Genomic DNA, 13913 nt, shown 5'->3' on the forward strand with positions numbered 1-13913 from the left:
AGCCTGGAGGCTACTAGAGTCTCTTCTGTTCAGCAAAGCCGTTGCAAACCTGACCAACTCACTGACTGGCAAGTTGGCTCAGGCCTCCAAGGGTCCCTGATCCATAGGACAGATCGGGTCTGCCATTTGCCATCTAGGGAGACTCAACCACTGGAGGGGCAGCAGTGGTCAATGGTCTGGTACATGGTGGGCACTTCCTAAAATGCTGGGTCCTCAAGGATGCTGCCCCCCCAAGCTTCTTCCCTTTCTCTCTTTGGAGCAGCAGGGACTGTCCCCAGCCCGAGGCCCAAGCTAGAGGAGAGGCCCTTGGTAGAGCTGGTCACCAGCGGGTCAGGCTACAGGACCCAGGGCACATGAGCCAGAGATGGCCATTTTGGCAGCAGAGTGTCCAGGCTTCTTTTCCTGGAGTGGGTGCTCCTCGAGGCAGGGTTAGGGTTAGGCTTTTGACTTCCTCTATATGCTAGGGCCCAGTGGGAGCATGTGCTATCCTGCCTGGCTGCTGGGGTGAGGGCAAGAAGCCAGTGGCAGAGCAGGCAGGGCAGGGTGTGGATGGGAGGTGCTGACACCAGGGGCTGGACCCAAAGGGGTCCAAGTGAAGAAACTGCTGCTAAAGAACCACTTCTCTTCAGGGAGGATTTGCAAGGGTCCCTGGAGGGGGGAGGGGGGAGGGGAGGGAAGCGAACTTCCACCGTCAATCACCCATCCAGGGTCAGAGACCTTCCAGGAGATGAGAAGAAATGGGGAGGCCATAAGAGAAAGGATCAAAAGGCCTTTGAAGAGGAGGAGGGGGCTTCCCCAGAGGTAGGCTGCCTTGTTGAGATCACCTGGCCTTCTCTGGGGAGAACCAGGGACAGCCAGGGACAGCAGGGGGCAGAAGAGGCCAGCCCAAGCAGGGAGCCAGCCCCTTGTCCCAAAGAGGAAAACCCTGGAAACACAACATGTCCCCAGCTGAACTCCTCCCCCCATTCCTGCTAAGGGTCCCGACTGAGCTGGGCTGGGGCAGAAGACCCCAGGACACTCAGGACATCAGAGCAGCCCCTGCAGAAGAGGCCAGATCTTCCCTAGTCCACATCCTCCACAGGGAAACAGAGAAAGAAGGCCTTCTGGAGCCACTCCTCAGACCCCAGACCCAGAGCGGGAAGGGACCTTCTAGGAGGTAGTCAAGGCCAGCCGCATCAGGGAGCCCCAAGCTTGAATCTGCCTGGGATAGCGACCCTGGGCATATTTCTCATGGTAACCAGGGTTTCGAACAGCATCATACAAGAGACCCTCTAAAGTTCACTGCAAGCCTTTAAGGGTTTGATTCAATGCTTCTTTTTACAGAGGAGAGCAAGGAGCTACATGGTGGACAAGTGACTTTTCCAAGGCCCCACAGTACCTCTACATGGGGCAGGCAGGGACTGCTGGTACCTGCTCACCTGGCACATCTCTCCTATGGCTCTATTACCCATGAGGTGCCCCACCCTCCCCATGGCTGGATGGAGCCAAGGCTCACTTCAACCTCTGGGAACCAGCCCCTGGGACTGGTCCAGACAGAAAAGGGCAGGACAGCATGGCCTGGCACATGGCCTTAGGAAAGGGCAGAGAGGGAGCCAAGAGGCCAGAAAGCCCTGTGAGGGTGGGAGCCCAGGAGGCCCAGAATGAAAGTTGGGTCCCGCACACTACCTTCCTCCCCGGGACCCCGAGATGCAGCCACTGACCTCGATACAGCCCAAAGAAGCCTTCGTAGCGCAGCACTTTCTTGAAACAATCAAAGCTGTTTTTGTACATCAGCTCCCCCACCAAAGACCCGGTGGATCGCTGGTTCTGCATCCGCGTCTTCACCAGATCAATTGGGTAGACGGCAGTGGCTCCCACAGCTGCAATGGGAGAGATGACGGGGGTGGAGGGAAGGGGAAGTGGGGCGATCTACACAGGTCAGTCTCACAACTGGGTCTTATCTTGGCTCTGGATAAACCCCCAAAAAGGGTGGGGAGGCAGGGGTTGGTCCATGCTGACAAGGAAAACAGGCCATGGAGGGGGAGGTAGCAAAGGAAAGGGAGAAGAGGAGGCAGGAGGACGTAAACAATCATTGAGGACTGACCTCCTGCAACGGAGCCCAGGGCAAACCTGTAAGCAGACTCTGCCACGTGGACGATCAGAGGGCGAGGGTCTCCGTGAACCCTCTGGAGAAATGGAGGTGCACCAAACCCCCAGAGGCCAGAATTCGGGAGCATGGCCAGGACACCGGGAGGGAGAAAAGAGGAGAGAACGAATGAATGCAGAAGCTTCCCCCAGCCCCTTGTGCCAGGGCAGTGCCCACACGGACGCCATGCCCCTTACCATGTTTCAGCTAACAAATGATTAGGAAGGTCTGGCCTGAGACACGAAGCAAACAGAGCTGTCCCAAGGGCAGAGCCTAGCCTCTCACCATGGCTGCCTGCCCTCCCCATGGATACCCACTCACTGATTAGGATCCATTTGGGACACAGGTGTTTATCAGAAAAAGGAGCACTTTGAACATCCCCATGTTCAAAACTTTGAAATTCTCTGACTGTAAAAAGCAGAGGCCAAAGGGCTCCAGCATGAAGTGACCCCAACAGAGGGTTAGAGGATGCCACAGAGCCTAGAGCCCTGGGCTTGGCCTCCAGAAGCCTGAGGTCCAATCTGGCTTCAACCTCTGCCTGTTTCTGTTTCCCCAATTGGTCAGAAGCGCCCCTGTCTTCCAGGACTGCTGTGAGACTCCAATAGAGCATCTCCTTCATGGTTTCCTTATTAGCTGAGGTGAGGAGGCCCAAGAGAGGGGGTGTGAGCAAGGTCCTGATGCCCATAGGTGAGAAATAGGAAAAGGAAAGCCATGGGGTGTCTAAAGGGGATTGGGGGGGGGGTGGAGAAGCCATGGGAGCAGCCGGGGGACGGGCTGGTGGGGCTTAGTGCCAACTCCCTCCCTAGTCAGGGAGGCAGCAGAACAAGGCCCCCTCCCCAGGAGGCCACAGGATCCCCCCCACTGGCCGGCTCCAGCTGCCTCTCTGATGGGGGGCCAGCTGGCTTCCAGGGGGCTGAGTTGGGCTGGCTCCCTCCTTGCCTCCCATCCTCCTCACACAACTAGCCACTGTCCCAGGGTAGGGAAGACTGGAGAGCAGGAGGCCTGGCTCAAGGCCTGGCAGTCCTCAAAGGCAGCCTGCCCCAAGCCGCTGTGGTTACACTGGCGTCTCAGAACAGACCCACGGCTCCCGGCAGCCAAGGCCTGGTTAACTTGACGGGAGGTGTTTTCTACAAAGTGACACTTGATGACATTAGGGCTCCATTTCTTTTTAAAAGGCCACTTAACCATGGCCCTTCCATCAAGGGAAGCCTTTCCTTCTTGAATGTTAATGAACAGAAGGTCCAGGAGCACCTCTTAACAGGACCAGGCCTGGGAACCAAACCCAAGAGTAGGATCCATGCCTGGCGGAGCACAGGGCCAGACAGAGCCATGGCCCCAGGATGGGGTCAGCACTTGGAGAACCCCTGCCTTCTAACCAGGTCCATGATGCCCTGAGGCCAGAGAGTTGGTCAGGCACCAGCAGAATACAAACCGGCTTCTGGGATTCAGTCAGTTTTATCTGCAGGCGCTCCCCAGTGAGGGGGGTGATCCTCTCAATGTCAGCCAATGTCATGCGTCTGCAGAGAAAAACAGGGATTTTCCCAAGCTTGCTCTTGGGTGTTGCTGCCCCACCTCCCAAAAGGGACCGAACCCTAAGGAGACTCCCCCAACACCACAGCATACCCTCGAGGTTCATAGAGGTCAGCCAGCTGAAACAGAATGTCCACTTCCATGGGGGTGATCTGCCCAAACTTCTGAGCTGCCAGAGCAAACTCCTCTGGAAAAGGAAGCAAGTTGGGAGGAGAGAATGAAAGTTGGCTGACTTCTCTGCTCCAGGCTTCATTCATAACCTCCCCTTTCTTTTTTTTGTTTTCCTCCCTTTTAAAATTCCATACAAAAGTGCTCTTTATCCCAAATGATGCTTTTCTGGGAGGAACACTGATCCCAGGTGAAAGAAAAGGCGGAAGCTAGGAGAGGCAGGAACTTCCACAAGGAGCTGGGGTGTCCAGGGAATCCCCTTGGGGAATCCCTAACAAAAGGGGTACATGGGGGGTGCTGTGTGAACCAGTTGAGGTCAAGCCCCGGAAGCCTTGGGAATCCCAGGGGGATTGTCCCAGGGGACCGGAATCCAGGCCCCCAACAGAAGCTTGGACGGCGGGATGACTCCCTATGCCCCCAGCCTCCAGGACTACCTTGGTGATGCAAGGAGTGGATCTGCGGTAGGGTCTTTGATGGAGGAGGGACGAGACACACAAAGCCAACTTGCTTTTGGATTCAGAAACATTCCAAAAGCCTCTACCACTAATCCCTGTCCAGACACCAGGCAATGCCTTCAAGAAGCACGGGCTAGTGTGAGGAGGCCACTCGCCCAGACCCTCCTTGCCAAGGACCCCAACCATGTTGCTGCTCACCCTTGGTGACCTCCACATCTTTCCTGTTGCCAGCCAGTGTGGTGTAGATTTTCCTAATGATCTCCATGTTGTTAAGGAGAGAATTAAAGCCATTGAAGTAGGAGAAGCTCACTTGGTGGGCTGTGGTACCTCCTGCAGCCTTGAGTGAGGAAAGAAAGAGAATTCAAGTGGGTCTGAGGTGTCCATGTGTCTACTGCAAGATCATCAAGACAGTGGTCCTCACCAGGTCCGCTCTCCTTGCACAGCCAGCTCAGGAGCTGGGTGCAGAACACAAGTTTCAATGGAGGATGTTTTCTAAGTTGGCTTATCTGATCTAATGAGAGGATGCAAAAATCTTCTACAAAGCAAAGGCCCATGCGCACACAAAGCCAACCTCTAAGGAAATATGACAGTGTTTCCCTGAAGGCCACCATGGACACTCATGGCTGACTTCAGATCACCATTACATAGATTTCTAGCCATAGTGCATGCTTTGGGAGAAACGGGAAGTAGCATGGATTGGGGGGAACCTTGACATGGAGTCAGGGGGAGGAATTCATGGAGAACCAGGGTTTCTGATGGAAGACAAGGAAATCCCCCAAAACATCCCATTAGGAAGGGAATTTCTGACTGGAATATGTTCCATTCCATCTTTCTTTCCTTAGGAAGTCATCTTAAAGGGAGAGTCCCATCAATCTTGATCTGCCAGCCAGCCAGCAAAAAGTCACTGGTTAAGTGGCTGTCGGGGGCTCAGCCTCCCAGATGGATAAGCTGTACCAGAAGGTGAAGAGAGAAAGAAGGCCAGGGTCTTCCCCCAAGAAGAGAGCAGCAGGGATGCTGTTGACATTGGGGTTGGGGGTTCCACCAACTCCCCTTTCTCAAGACTAAGAAGTGTAGGGAGATGGTTGGGGGGGGGGGTGTGGAGCTGAGATCCAAACCACTGTGGCCAACTAAGGACCCTGATGCTTCTGCCAGGGACTAGAGCCTCCAGCAGGGTAGCAGAGAGGGGGTCAAACCCTAGGGCCAGCAGTCCCAGTCCCAGCAGACCATAGCTCACCGCAACCAGGGACTCCTCCACAAAAGGTGTCAAGACATGTGGGCGGATGGTGACCATAATGTCCCTGAAGTCCAAGGCAGTGACCCGGCCTGAGCGTGCAGTATCTCGCTGCATAAAAGCCTGCTTGGCATGCTCCAACTGTATTTCCTGAAAAACAAGAAAGGGTCTTCCATGGTCGTCCCTGCCTTCCTTCATCTCTGCCACCTGCCCCCAGGCTTACCCTCCCATAACCTGCCAAGGGATTCAGGACAGAATGGAGAGAGCCTAAGCCCAATGCTCTCAGAGGATCCAGCTCAGCCCCGGACTAAACCTCCTCCTGAATTAAAGGGGGAATGAGCCGGATGTCAAAGATCCAGCGTCTCAGGCTAGAGGCCCAGACCTTCTCAGAATGCCTAACTCCCACCACGACAAGCAGGAGGAGAACAGGGAGGCATAAGCTCCTGGGCATCTTGAGTAAGGATCTTGTCTGGGCCTCTGCCCCTGAGGAATGAATGTGACACCTTTGTGGGAAGACTTCCCTGGACCGATGCAAAGGAAAAAGACAGACAGTCTGCCAATCAGCACCAGGGTCGATGCAGTTGTCAAGGAGCCTGAGGGGGTGGGGGGGGAGGGGGCAAGACCAGCCAACAGCCGCCTGGGCAGTGCTATGCCAAGGAGTGGAAAGTGAGCATCCTCTCCCTTCTCAGTGGACATTCTGTGGTCATTAATGCTATGGGCAAGTGCAGAGTGAGAAAAGCCCTGGGAGGCCCTGGCGGGGAGGACGCAAGCCCTGGCTTTGATTGGGGACTTTTTCTGCCTTTGCCAAGCCCCCGACTGCCACTGTCTGTGCCTCCAGGCTCCCCAGCCCAATGTCTCTTGGGGGATGATGACAACTGGTCCTTTGTCCTCCTCTCTGCTCTTTACCATTTCACAACAGGTGGTTCGAGTTCCACCACTCCAGATTTCCCTCACCATGACTATGCCTCAGTAGTCTGTCACTAAGGTGAAAAGCTGCCATAAAATCCAGGCTCCTGTGTACTGGACCAGTGACGTTCACCTCATTTCTTAGAAAGGGAAGTCAGATGTCACACAAGATCACAAGGAAAATGAGTAAAACTGGAGCCTGTCAACAGGCCAATTGTGCAAGGCCAAGGCTGCCTCCAGATATCAGCTGTGAAGATGAAAGTTTTCTATTTTTGGATATGTGAAGGAGGAGACTTCTCTTGTGCAGGTTACCAGAGCTCTGTCTGCCTCAGTCTCTGTACCCCCTCCCTACCACACTCCAGAGCCTTCTAGGGTTCCCTAGAGCCAAGCTTTGCTTGGCCCTTAAAGCCCTTTGTCACCTGTCCCCTCTTGGGTCCGATGTCCCTGACCTCCTGGCTCTCTCTCAGCTCTGGGCATCTTTTCTGGCCACTCCCCAGGTCTAAACGCTCTTCCTCCTCTGCTTCAATCTCCTCGGCTACCTTCCAGTCCCATAATCTCCTATTTATCCTGTCCATAGCATGCTTGGGGTCTCCTATTGAGAGAAGGGACCAGCTTCTGCCTCTTTTGTCTCCCATAGTAGGCACACGATAAATGCTTACAGACTCCTGACTGTGATTAATAAAAGCTTCCTGAAATAAACTAAATTGGGGAATATTCAGTAGGGTTCTAAGAAGGTGCAAGTTGAGCTTGGTGAGCCTGGGAATCATTGAGAGGCACCTATGGCCCTGTGGAAGTGCAGGTGATCCCCAATTTAACCTGGGCTGGACTTGTGGATCCAGAGGGCTTCACAGGATGTTTGCCCACCACTAGGGCCCATAGCCAGTAGGCAATGAAAGATGTTTTTTCTAAGAGAAGGGAAGGGTCATATAGGAGATCTGGGAGAGAGGCAAAGAGCTAGCTGGATCCCAAAGGGAAACTTCATGATGGGAAAGAGCTTGCCCCCACCAGAAGGACTGCTCACTCCTCAAAAAGTACTGCCTCCAAGGGCACCAGCAGTAGAGATGCTAAGTATGTCCAGTCGATGGGAGCTCTAAGGACAGATTAAGCCCCATGAAAGCCATCCATACCAGACTGGGGGTGAGCAGGCTGGCCACAGCCTGGGCTGAGGGAGGCTCCTTCCCTGAGGAGACATCAAACCTCTGAGTACTGCGTGGTCATGGGGGTGGTGGTAGTGGTAGTAGCAACCATGGTAGTGGTAGTAGCGGTAGTAGTGATGATGGTGACAGTTTGAAGTTAAAGTCTACACAAACATGATTTTGGTTGATTTTTCCCAAGAACCTGGGGGGGGGGGTCAAGTGCTGCCAAGGTCCCCACTTGGCAGATAAGGAAACTGAGGCAGACAGCAGTTAGGAGACCCCATCTCCAAGACTCTAGGTCTCTCGTTTCCACCCTGTGCTCTGAAGTTTGTTGTTCTCCTATGGAGGATGGGGAAGCTGGCTACAGCTTCTTGGTTAATCCATAGAGCAAATTCTCCTGAAATCCTTGGCTCAAGCCTGTGTTGCCACAGGGGCTCCTGGGCTGAGAGAGCCAGGGCAGAGCGAGATGACTGCAGAGCCCCATCACCACATCTAGCTGGGACCAGAATTCAAGGATGAAGCAAAGGGCCTGCAAGGCCCTCCTCCCATGGCCCCAAGCTTGTCCTCATTTTAACACTAAAGTTCCAGAGGTCCTCTCCCAGTCCAAATGGACGTGGGGGGGGGGGGGGGACTCAGCAGCCTCCACTGCTCCACTGGGAAGAGAAGGGATTCACAAGAGGAGTGAGAGGGGCAGACTCTGGGAGGGAGCCTCCAGCTAGGTCCTCACACTGGGAAGCATGAGAGAAGGCTGGCTCTCTAGCTGAATCTTCTAAGCACCCTCAGGGAAGCAGAGACATAAGAACCACTAAGCACCCAGGCCCCGCTTGCCAGGGTCTCACATGCATGAAGAAAGGGATGATCAAACCACTATACCAGCTATACACCCACCTGTGTTCAAAGGGGATCTGCAGAGAAGCACCCATTGGCCTTGCACCCTTGGGGAGCTGCCAAATGAAGCCCAAGAAAAGGTGATCTGTGGAGGGAGGAAGTCTTGCACATGAAGGGGCTGGAGCTGCGGAGGGCTGAGAAGAGGCTTTTCCTTTCCTCAATCTCCCATTCCATAGCTCCAGAGCTCCATGGTCCATGCTTCCTTAGCATCATTGAAAGCCAGACCCTGGCATGTGAAAGGGGCAGGGTTTGGGCAGTATGTAGGAGAAGGCCAGGCAGGGGCAGTGAGAATGAAGAAGAGGGAGCACCACTGACAAGCTAAGACTTTAGGCCTGTCACCTCATCTGATTTCCCCAACAATCCTGGGGAGGTACTATTAGCCCCTTTTGATAGGTGAGGATCTTCACCCAGAGTTCTGTTCTACTCTGCGGTAGGCCTGGACCACACATTCTATCCCTAATAGACTGAGGGGGTGGACAAGGACCCCTGCAAGGGGACCCAGCCCCCTTAGAGTTCTGGATCAAGGTGACTTGAGAGGCCAGAGCAGGGCACTGCTCGGACCAGGGAGTCAGACTCACCAGCAAGAACTGAGTGAACTCCACATAGGGCAGCCGCCTTTTCCGTTCCTTCCCAAAATGGAGCTGCACAAATTCTGAATTCCAGTTAAATGGAATGTGCTGGTGAATGGTTGTCCGTTCAAAAACTTGCTTGACGTCCTCTGAAAAGGGAAGGCAGATAAAGATGGGAGGAGTTAAGCTGAACTTGACGATTCATAGAGTTCCTCAGCTCTATGCTACTGCACAGACAAGCTTATAAATTCTAACGTGGAGAATAAGAAAACACTCAAAGTCAAAAAAATGGAGGAAAAAACAAAGAAAAGATAACAATTATAGAAGACAACATTATGAAATGACAATCAGGAAAGTAAAAGGAATACACTTCAGAATAAGAGTCAGTCACCTAACATTTACTATCTAGTACCTGAATAAACCTGAACACAACTGTTCTCTCCAGAGGGCCTTTCGAACTCTGACCTTTGCCAATCACCTTCTTCACAATCAAGTGTGCCTGTATCTCCCCATCCTTAAACCCCCTCTTTTTGTGGAAATCGAGGGGGAAGGGCTGAAAAGTTCTGGCATATGAATGGGATGGAAACTACAAGAGGCTGCGCATGAGAGAAGAGGAAAGCCTTGCATGAACTGATGCTGCATCAAGAGAATGCAGCACTTCTTAACAGTTCAGGGATGAAGGCACTCCTGAGAGACTTGCTGCGGAAAATGCCATTCACATTCAGAGAAAAAAAATAAGGACTCTGAAATGTAGAGCAAAGCACATTATCTTCTCTTTTTAAAATTTCTTTCATATTTTTTCTTCCAAACTCAGGTTGTTTTTCCCCTTTAGTTCTAATTCCTCTTCCACAACACGACTAAAATGGAAATAGGTTCAACACAATTGTCTGGGTACAATTTTTATCAGATTGTTTGCCACCCTGGGGAGGGGGAAAGGAAGGGAGGGTGGGAGAAGGTATGGAACTCATAAACTTACAAATGGATGATGAAAACTACCTTTGCATGCTTAAATTAAATTAATTAATAATATAACAATAATATAATATATGATATAATAATATAACATAACATATTATAATATAATATAAACAATAAATTAATTAATAAAATTAAATTTGAAAAACCTTCCCTTGACCCTTTCCTCCTCTCAAACTGTTGTTTAAACAAATGCAGTCAAACACAAGCTTCATCAGTTTAATCCTTCAGAAAATTGAAATCAGAGTGCATTTCAGGCATGGTAAGCATCATCTAGATGACAGCTGCTTCTTGGTAAACTCATCAAACTTCTCACTTTCTCTTAACATTATTAATTTTCTATTTAAGGTTTAGAAATCTATTGATCAAAAGTTGTTTTTGTTGTGCACACAGGATTAAAAATTCCATCAAAACAAAGATCTGGCTCTTCTCTAGCACTCTGACAAAAATCCCTGTCATCTGGCTTGGTTCTCTTTAAACTGAATTGCAGATCTGAGAGCATCTCTCAGGTCTCCTTCTCCTGCCCTCTCAGCAGTGTAAGCTCATTCCCCTCTCAGGCAGCCCTGGGAGCTAGGAAGGTGAAGAACTCCTTGGGGTGGCCACAGTGAAAGGGGGTTCCAGGAAGCTGGGGCAGGTTTACATACAAAACTAATCTGTTCAGCACTCGTGACAATGAGATTGCCCCTTGCAAGAAAATGTCATGCCCCCCTCTCATCAGTGCCTAGGCTTCTACATGATGAACTCTGAGGAAGACAAGAAAAATGTATTGAAGACCTGAAGACCTGATCATCAGTGTACCAAAAGAGGACAAGCTCCTAATTCTGGATGAGTTTAATGACTAGTGGCCATGGCAGGGAGTCCTTCAGAGGAGTGGGGAGAAACAGCAGCAGCCCTGTCTTCCATTTCCCTGGATGCGCCCCCATGGCAAACTCTGGCAGCTATCAGCCATCAGGAGAGGAGGTAGACCAGTCGTGAGAGTGACAGAGGTGATGGGGGGTGCAGAGAGCTAGACAGAGCACAGACTCATCCTCTTTAAGTCTGATGTTCACATTCATCTGAAGCAGGCAAAAAGAAAGTGGGGGTGCAAATCCTACCCCTCTGCTCAGAGGTAGGTCACTGGTCCTTTTCTCCATCTGAAAAATGGACTGGCAGGGATGGTACTGCCAGTGAAGCCCTTCCATTCTCACTCAAACAAGAGTGCTCTGGAGGGCAGCATGCAGCAGTCCAGAAGGATGACCGGCATCAGGTCTGGAGGCGGGAAGGTCTGAGTTCAAATCCAGCCTCAAACACCTCCTTGCCAGGTGACCCTGGACCAGATACTGGTTGCCTTAGACTTCCTCATCTAGAAAGGACAAGCCAGGATCTCTACTAAGAAAACTCCAAATGGGTCTGCAGAGAAGCACACACAACACTGGCAAATCTTTTCCCAGCCCAGCCTTACCGAAGGTTACCTCTCCGTCACCAGTTTTGTCAAACAGCTGAAAAGCCACCACAAAGGTGGCATCTGGGGCGCAGAGGATAGACTCAAATGCGATAAATTCCTGAAAGGAGATTAGCCTGTGGAGAAGAGGACACAAGAGATAGTCAGTATCAGTGGAATGCATGCACACTCACACACACACACACACACACCTCATTCTCACATGGGAACACACTGACCCACACACATACTTACACATTCAATCACACATGCACATGCATGCATCACACATACACACACGCACACACCCTCTCAAGATTCCAAAGGAATTACTCCCAGCACCCCGAGGCACATTTAAGGCAGGGATGGAACAGCTTGGAAGGGCTCTTGAAGATGAAAATCTGCCTCTCAGCCCTGAGGGCTGCAGTTGTTATCCATTGTGTTCACCCAGCATAAATGGGGTTTAATGACAGAAACAAGGCACATTCTTCAACAAGGGACCATTCTGTTCTCCTTATCATCACATAAATTCAGATTTCACAACCAAATCTGATTCTGTGTGGAGCAATGAAATGGATGGATCAGCCCTGGCTAGATCAAAGCATTGCCATTTCTCCCAGGCCAAGGTTCTGTGCCTATTTTACAGGTCCATCCTAAAGGCCAGAGGAGAAGGCAAACCTTCAGGGTAGGAGGGAACCCTCAGCTTGGGGAGCTGAGTCAAAGCAGCAGAATCAAAGGGAGAGAGAGTTCCTGCCCAGCCCCATGCCTCTAGAGGCCAAAGACAGCGTAGGAAACCCAAGGAAAAGCCCCAGCAAGTATGCTTCCAGGCCAGGCCAGCAGAAGGGCACAGGACAGCCTGCAGATTCAAGAGGCAGGAATGATCAGAAAGAAGACCAGGAGCAGCAGTCCAATGTTTCTCCCAACTAGTCCATCAGGGGCGGCCCACCAGAGGGGTGGCCTGCCAGAGCAAAAGAACTTCAGCCTCCCAGAGGCAGCCCCAGGATGCTGGGAGTCACAGCTCACAGCAGCGGGGGAGTCTTCTGAGCTGCACCCCGGGGGAGCACCGGGCACAAAGTGGGGGAACAGCGGGGGACCTCTGCCAGAGTGAGCATGTGGAGCCCAGCCCTCAGGGCACACAGCAAGCAGCTTGGTTTTTTGGGTGCCGATGGGGAAACAGAAGCAGGTGAAGCCAGTAAGCAGGAGCCCCCAGGGCATGAGCCCATTGAGCTGAGGGAGGGGAGTGAAGAGAGAGTGTGAGCTCAGTCCTCTGCCCCTGGAACAGGACTCTGGGGCTCTGACCACATTCAGATCCTGATCCCAGTCTAGGCCCCCCCCACCTCAGCCCTGTGGCAGAGTGGAGCACTTATGGTCATTCACAGACCAGAAGGGAGGACAGAGCCTCACACACTGAGATCCTTGTGGGAGTGATCCAAAAGCTCAGGAAGCACCCCAAAAAACAGCCTTAGGCTGGGGAAATGAGCAAGCAAAGAAACAAGAGGAAGACCATTGAGAAATATTTTGCAAATGAGCCCAAGAAGGATCAAAATACTCAGTCTGAAGATGAGGAAGCACAAGCTCCTGCATCTAAAGACTCCAAGAAAAACAGAAATTGGGCTCAGGCTATGATAGAGCTCAAAAAAGACTTTGAAAATCAAATGAGGGAGTTAGAAGAAAAACTGGGAAAAGGAAGGAGAGAGATGCAGGAAAACCATGAAAATGAAGTCAGCAGCTTAGTCAAGGAAATCCAAAAAAATGCTGAAGAAAATAGCATGCTAAAAACCAGCTTAGGTCAAATGGATAAAACAGTTCAAAAAGTTATTGAGGAGAAGAATGCTTTAAAAAGCAAAATTGGCCAGATGGAAAGAGAGATCAGAAAACTCTCTGAGGAGAACAAATCCTTCAGACAAAGAATAGAATTCAGGGAGATTGATGAATTTAACAGAAATCAGGAATCAATACTTCAAAACCAAAAATAATGAAAACTTAGAAGAAAATGTGAAATATCTCATTGAAAAAACAACTGATATGAAAAACAGACTTAGGAAAGATAATTTAAAAATTATTGGAATACCTGAAAGTCATGATCAGGAAAAGAGCCTTGACATCATTTTCAAAGAATTACTACAGGAAAATTGCCCTGATATTCTAGAAGCAGAGGGCAAAATAGAAATGGAGAGAATCCACCGATCCCCCCGAGAAAGAGATCCCAAAAAACCAACCCCCTGGAATATTATAGCCAAGTTCCAGAACTCCCAAGTCAAAGAGAAAATATTACAAGCAGCCAGAAGGACACAGTTCAAATATGATGGAGCTGCAGTCAGGATCACACAGGACTTAGCAGCAACTACATTGGAAGTTTGGAATACAATATACCGCAAGGCAAAAGAGCTTAGAATGCAGCCAAGAATGAACTACCCAGCAAGGCTGAATGTCCTCTTCAAGGGAAAAAGATGGACTTTCAATGAACCAGGGGAATTTCAAATGTTCCTTTTGGAATAGCCAGAGCTGAA

General features: G+C 51.0%; 1 protein-coding gene across 1 annotated transcript in view; it reads right to left on the reverse strand.

The window, feature by feature from the left end:
* Window positions 1–13913, reverse strand: part of SLC25A13 (solute carrier family 25 member 13) — an 82554-nt gene that overhangs the window by 22522 nt on the left and 46119 nt on the right. The window contains exons 4-11 of the mRNA XM_074195359.1: window positions 11425–11540; window positions 9018–9157; window positions 5513–5659; window positions 4477–4615; window positions 3749–3842; window positions 3558–3642; window positions 2084–2165; window positions 1701–1859 (exon numbers count right to left, since the gene is read on the reverse strand). Of these exons, the coding sequence (XP_074051460.1) occupies window positions 1701–1859; window positions 2084–2165; window positions 3558–3642; window positions 3749–3842; window positions 4477–4615; window positions 5513–5659; window positions 9018–9157; window positions 11425–11540 (962 nt within the window). The remainder of the gene's footprint in view (window positions 1–1700; window positions 1860–2083; window positions 2166–3557; window positions 3643–3748; window positions 3843–4476; window positions 4616–5512; window positions 5660–9017; window positions 9158–11424; window positions 11541–13913) is intronic.

This window comes from Macrotis lagotis, chromosome 7, assembly GCF_037893015.1.
Source record: "Macrotis lagotis isolate mMagLag1 chromosome 7, bilby.v1.9.chrom.fasta, whole genome shotgun sequence".
NCBI classification, from domain to species: Eukaryota; Metazoa; Chordata; class Mammalia; order Peramelemorphia; family Peramelidae; genus Macrotis; species Macrotis lagotis.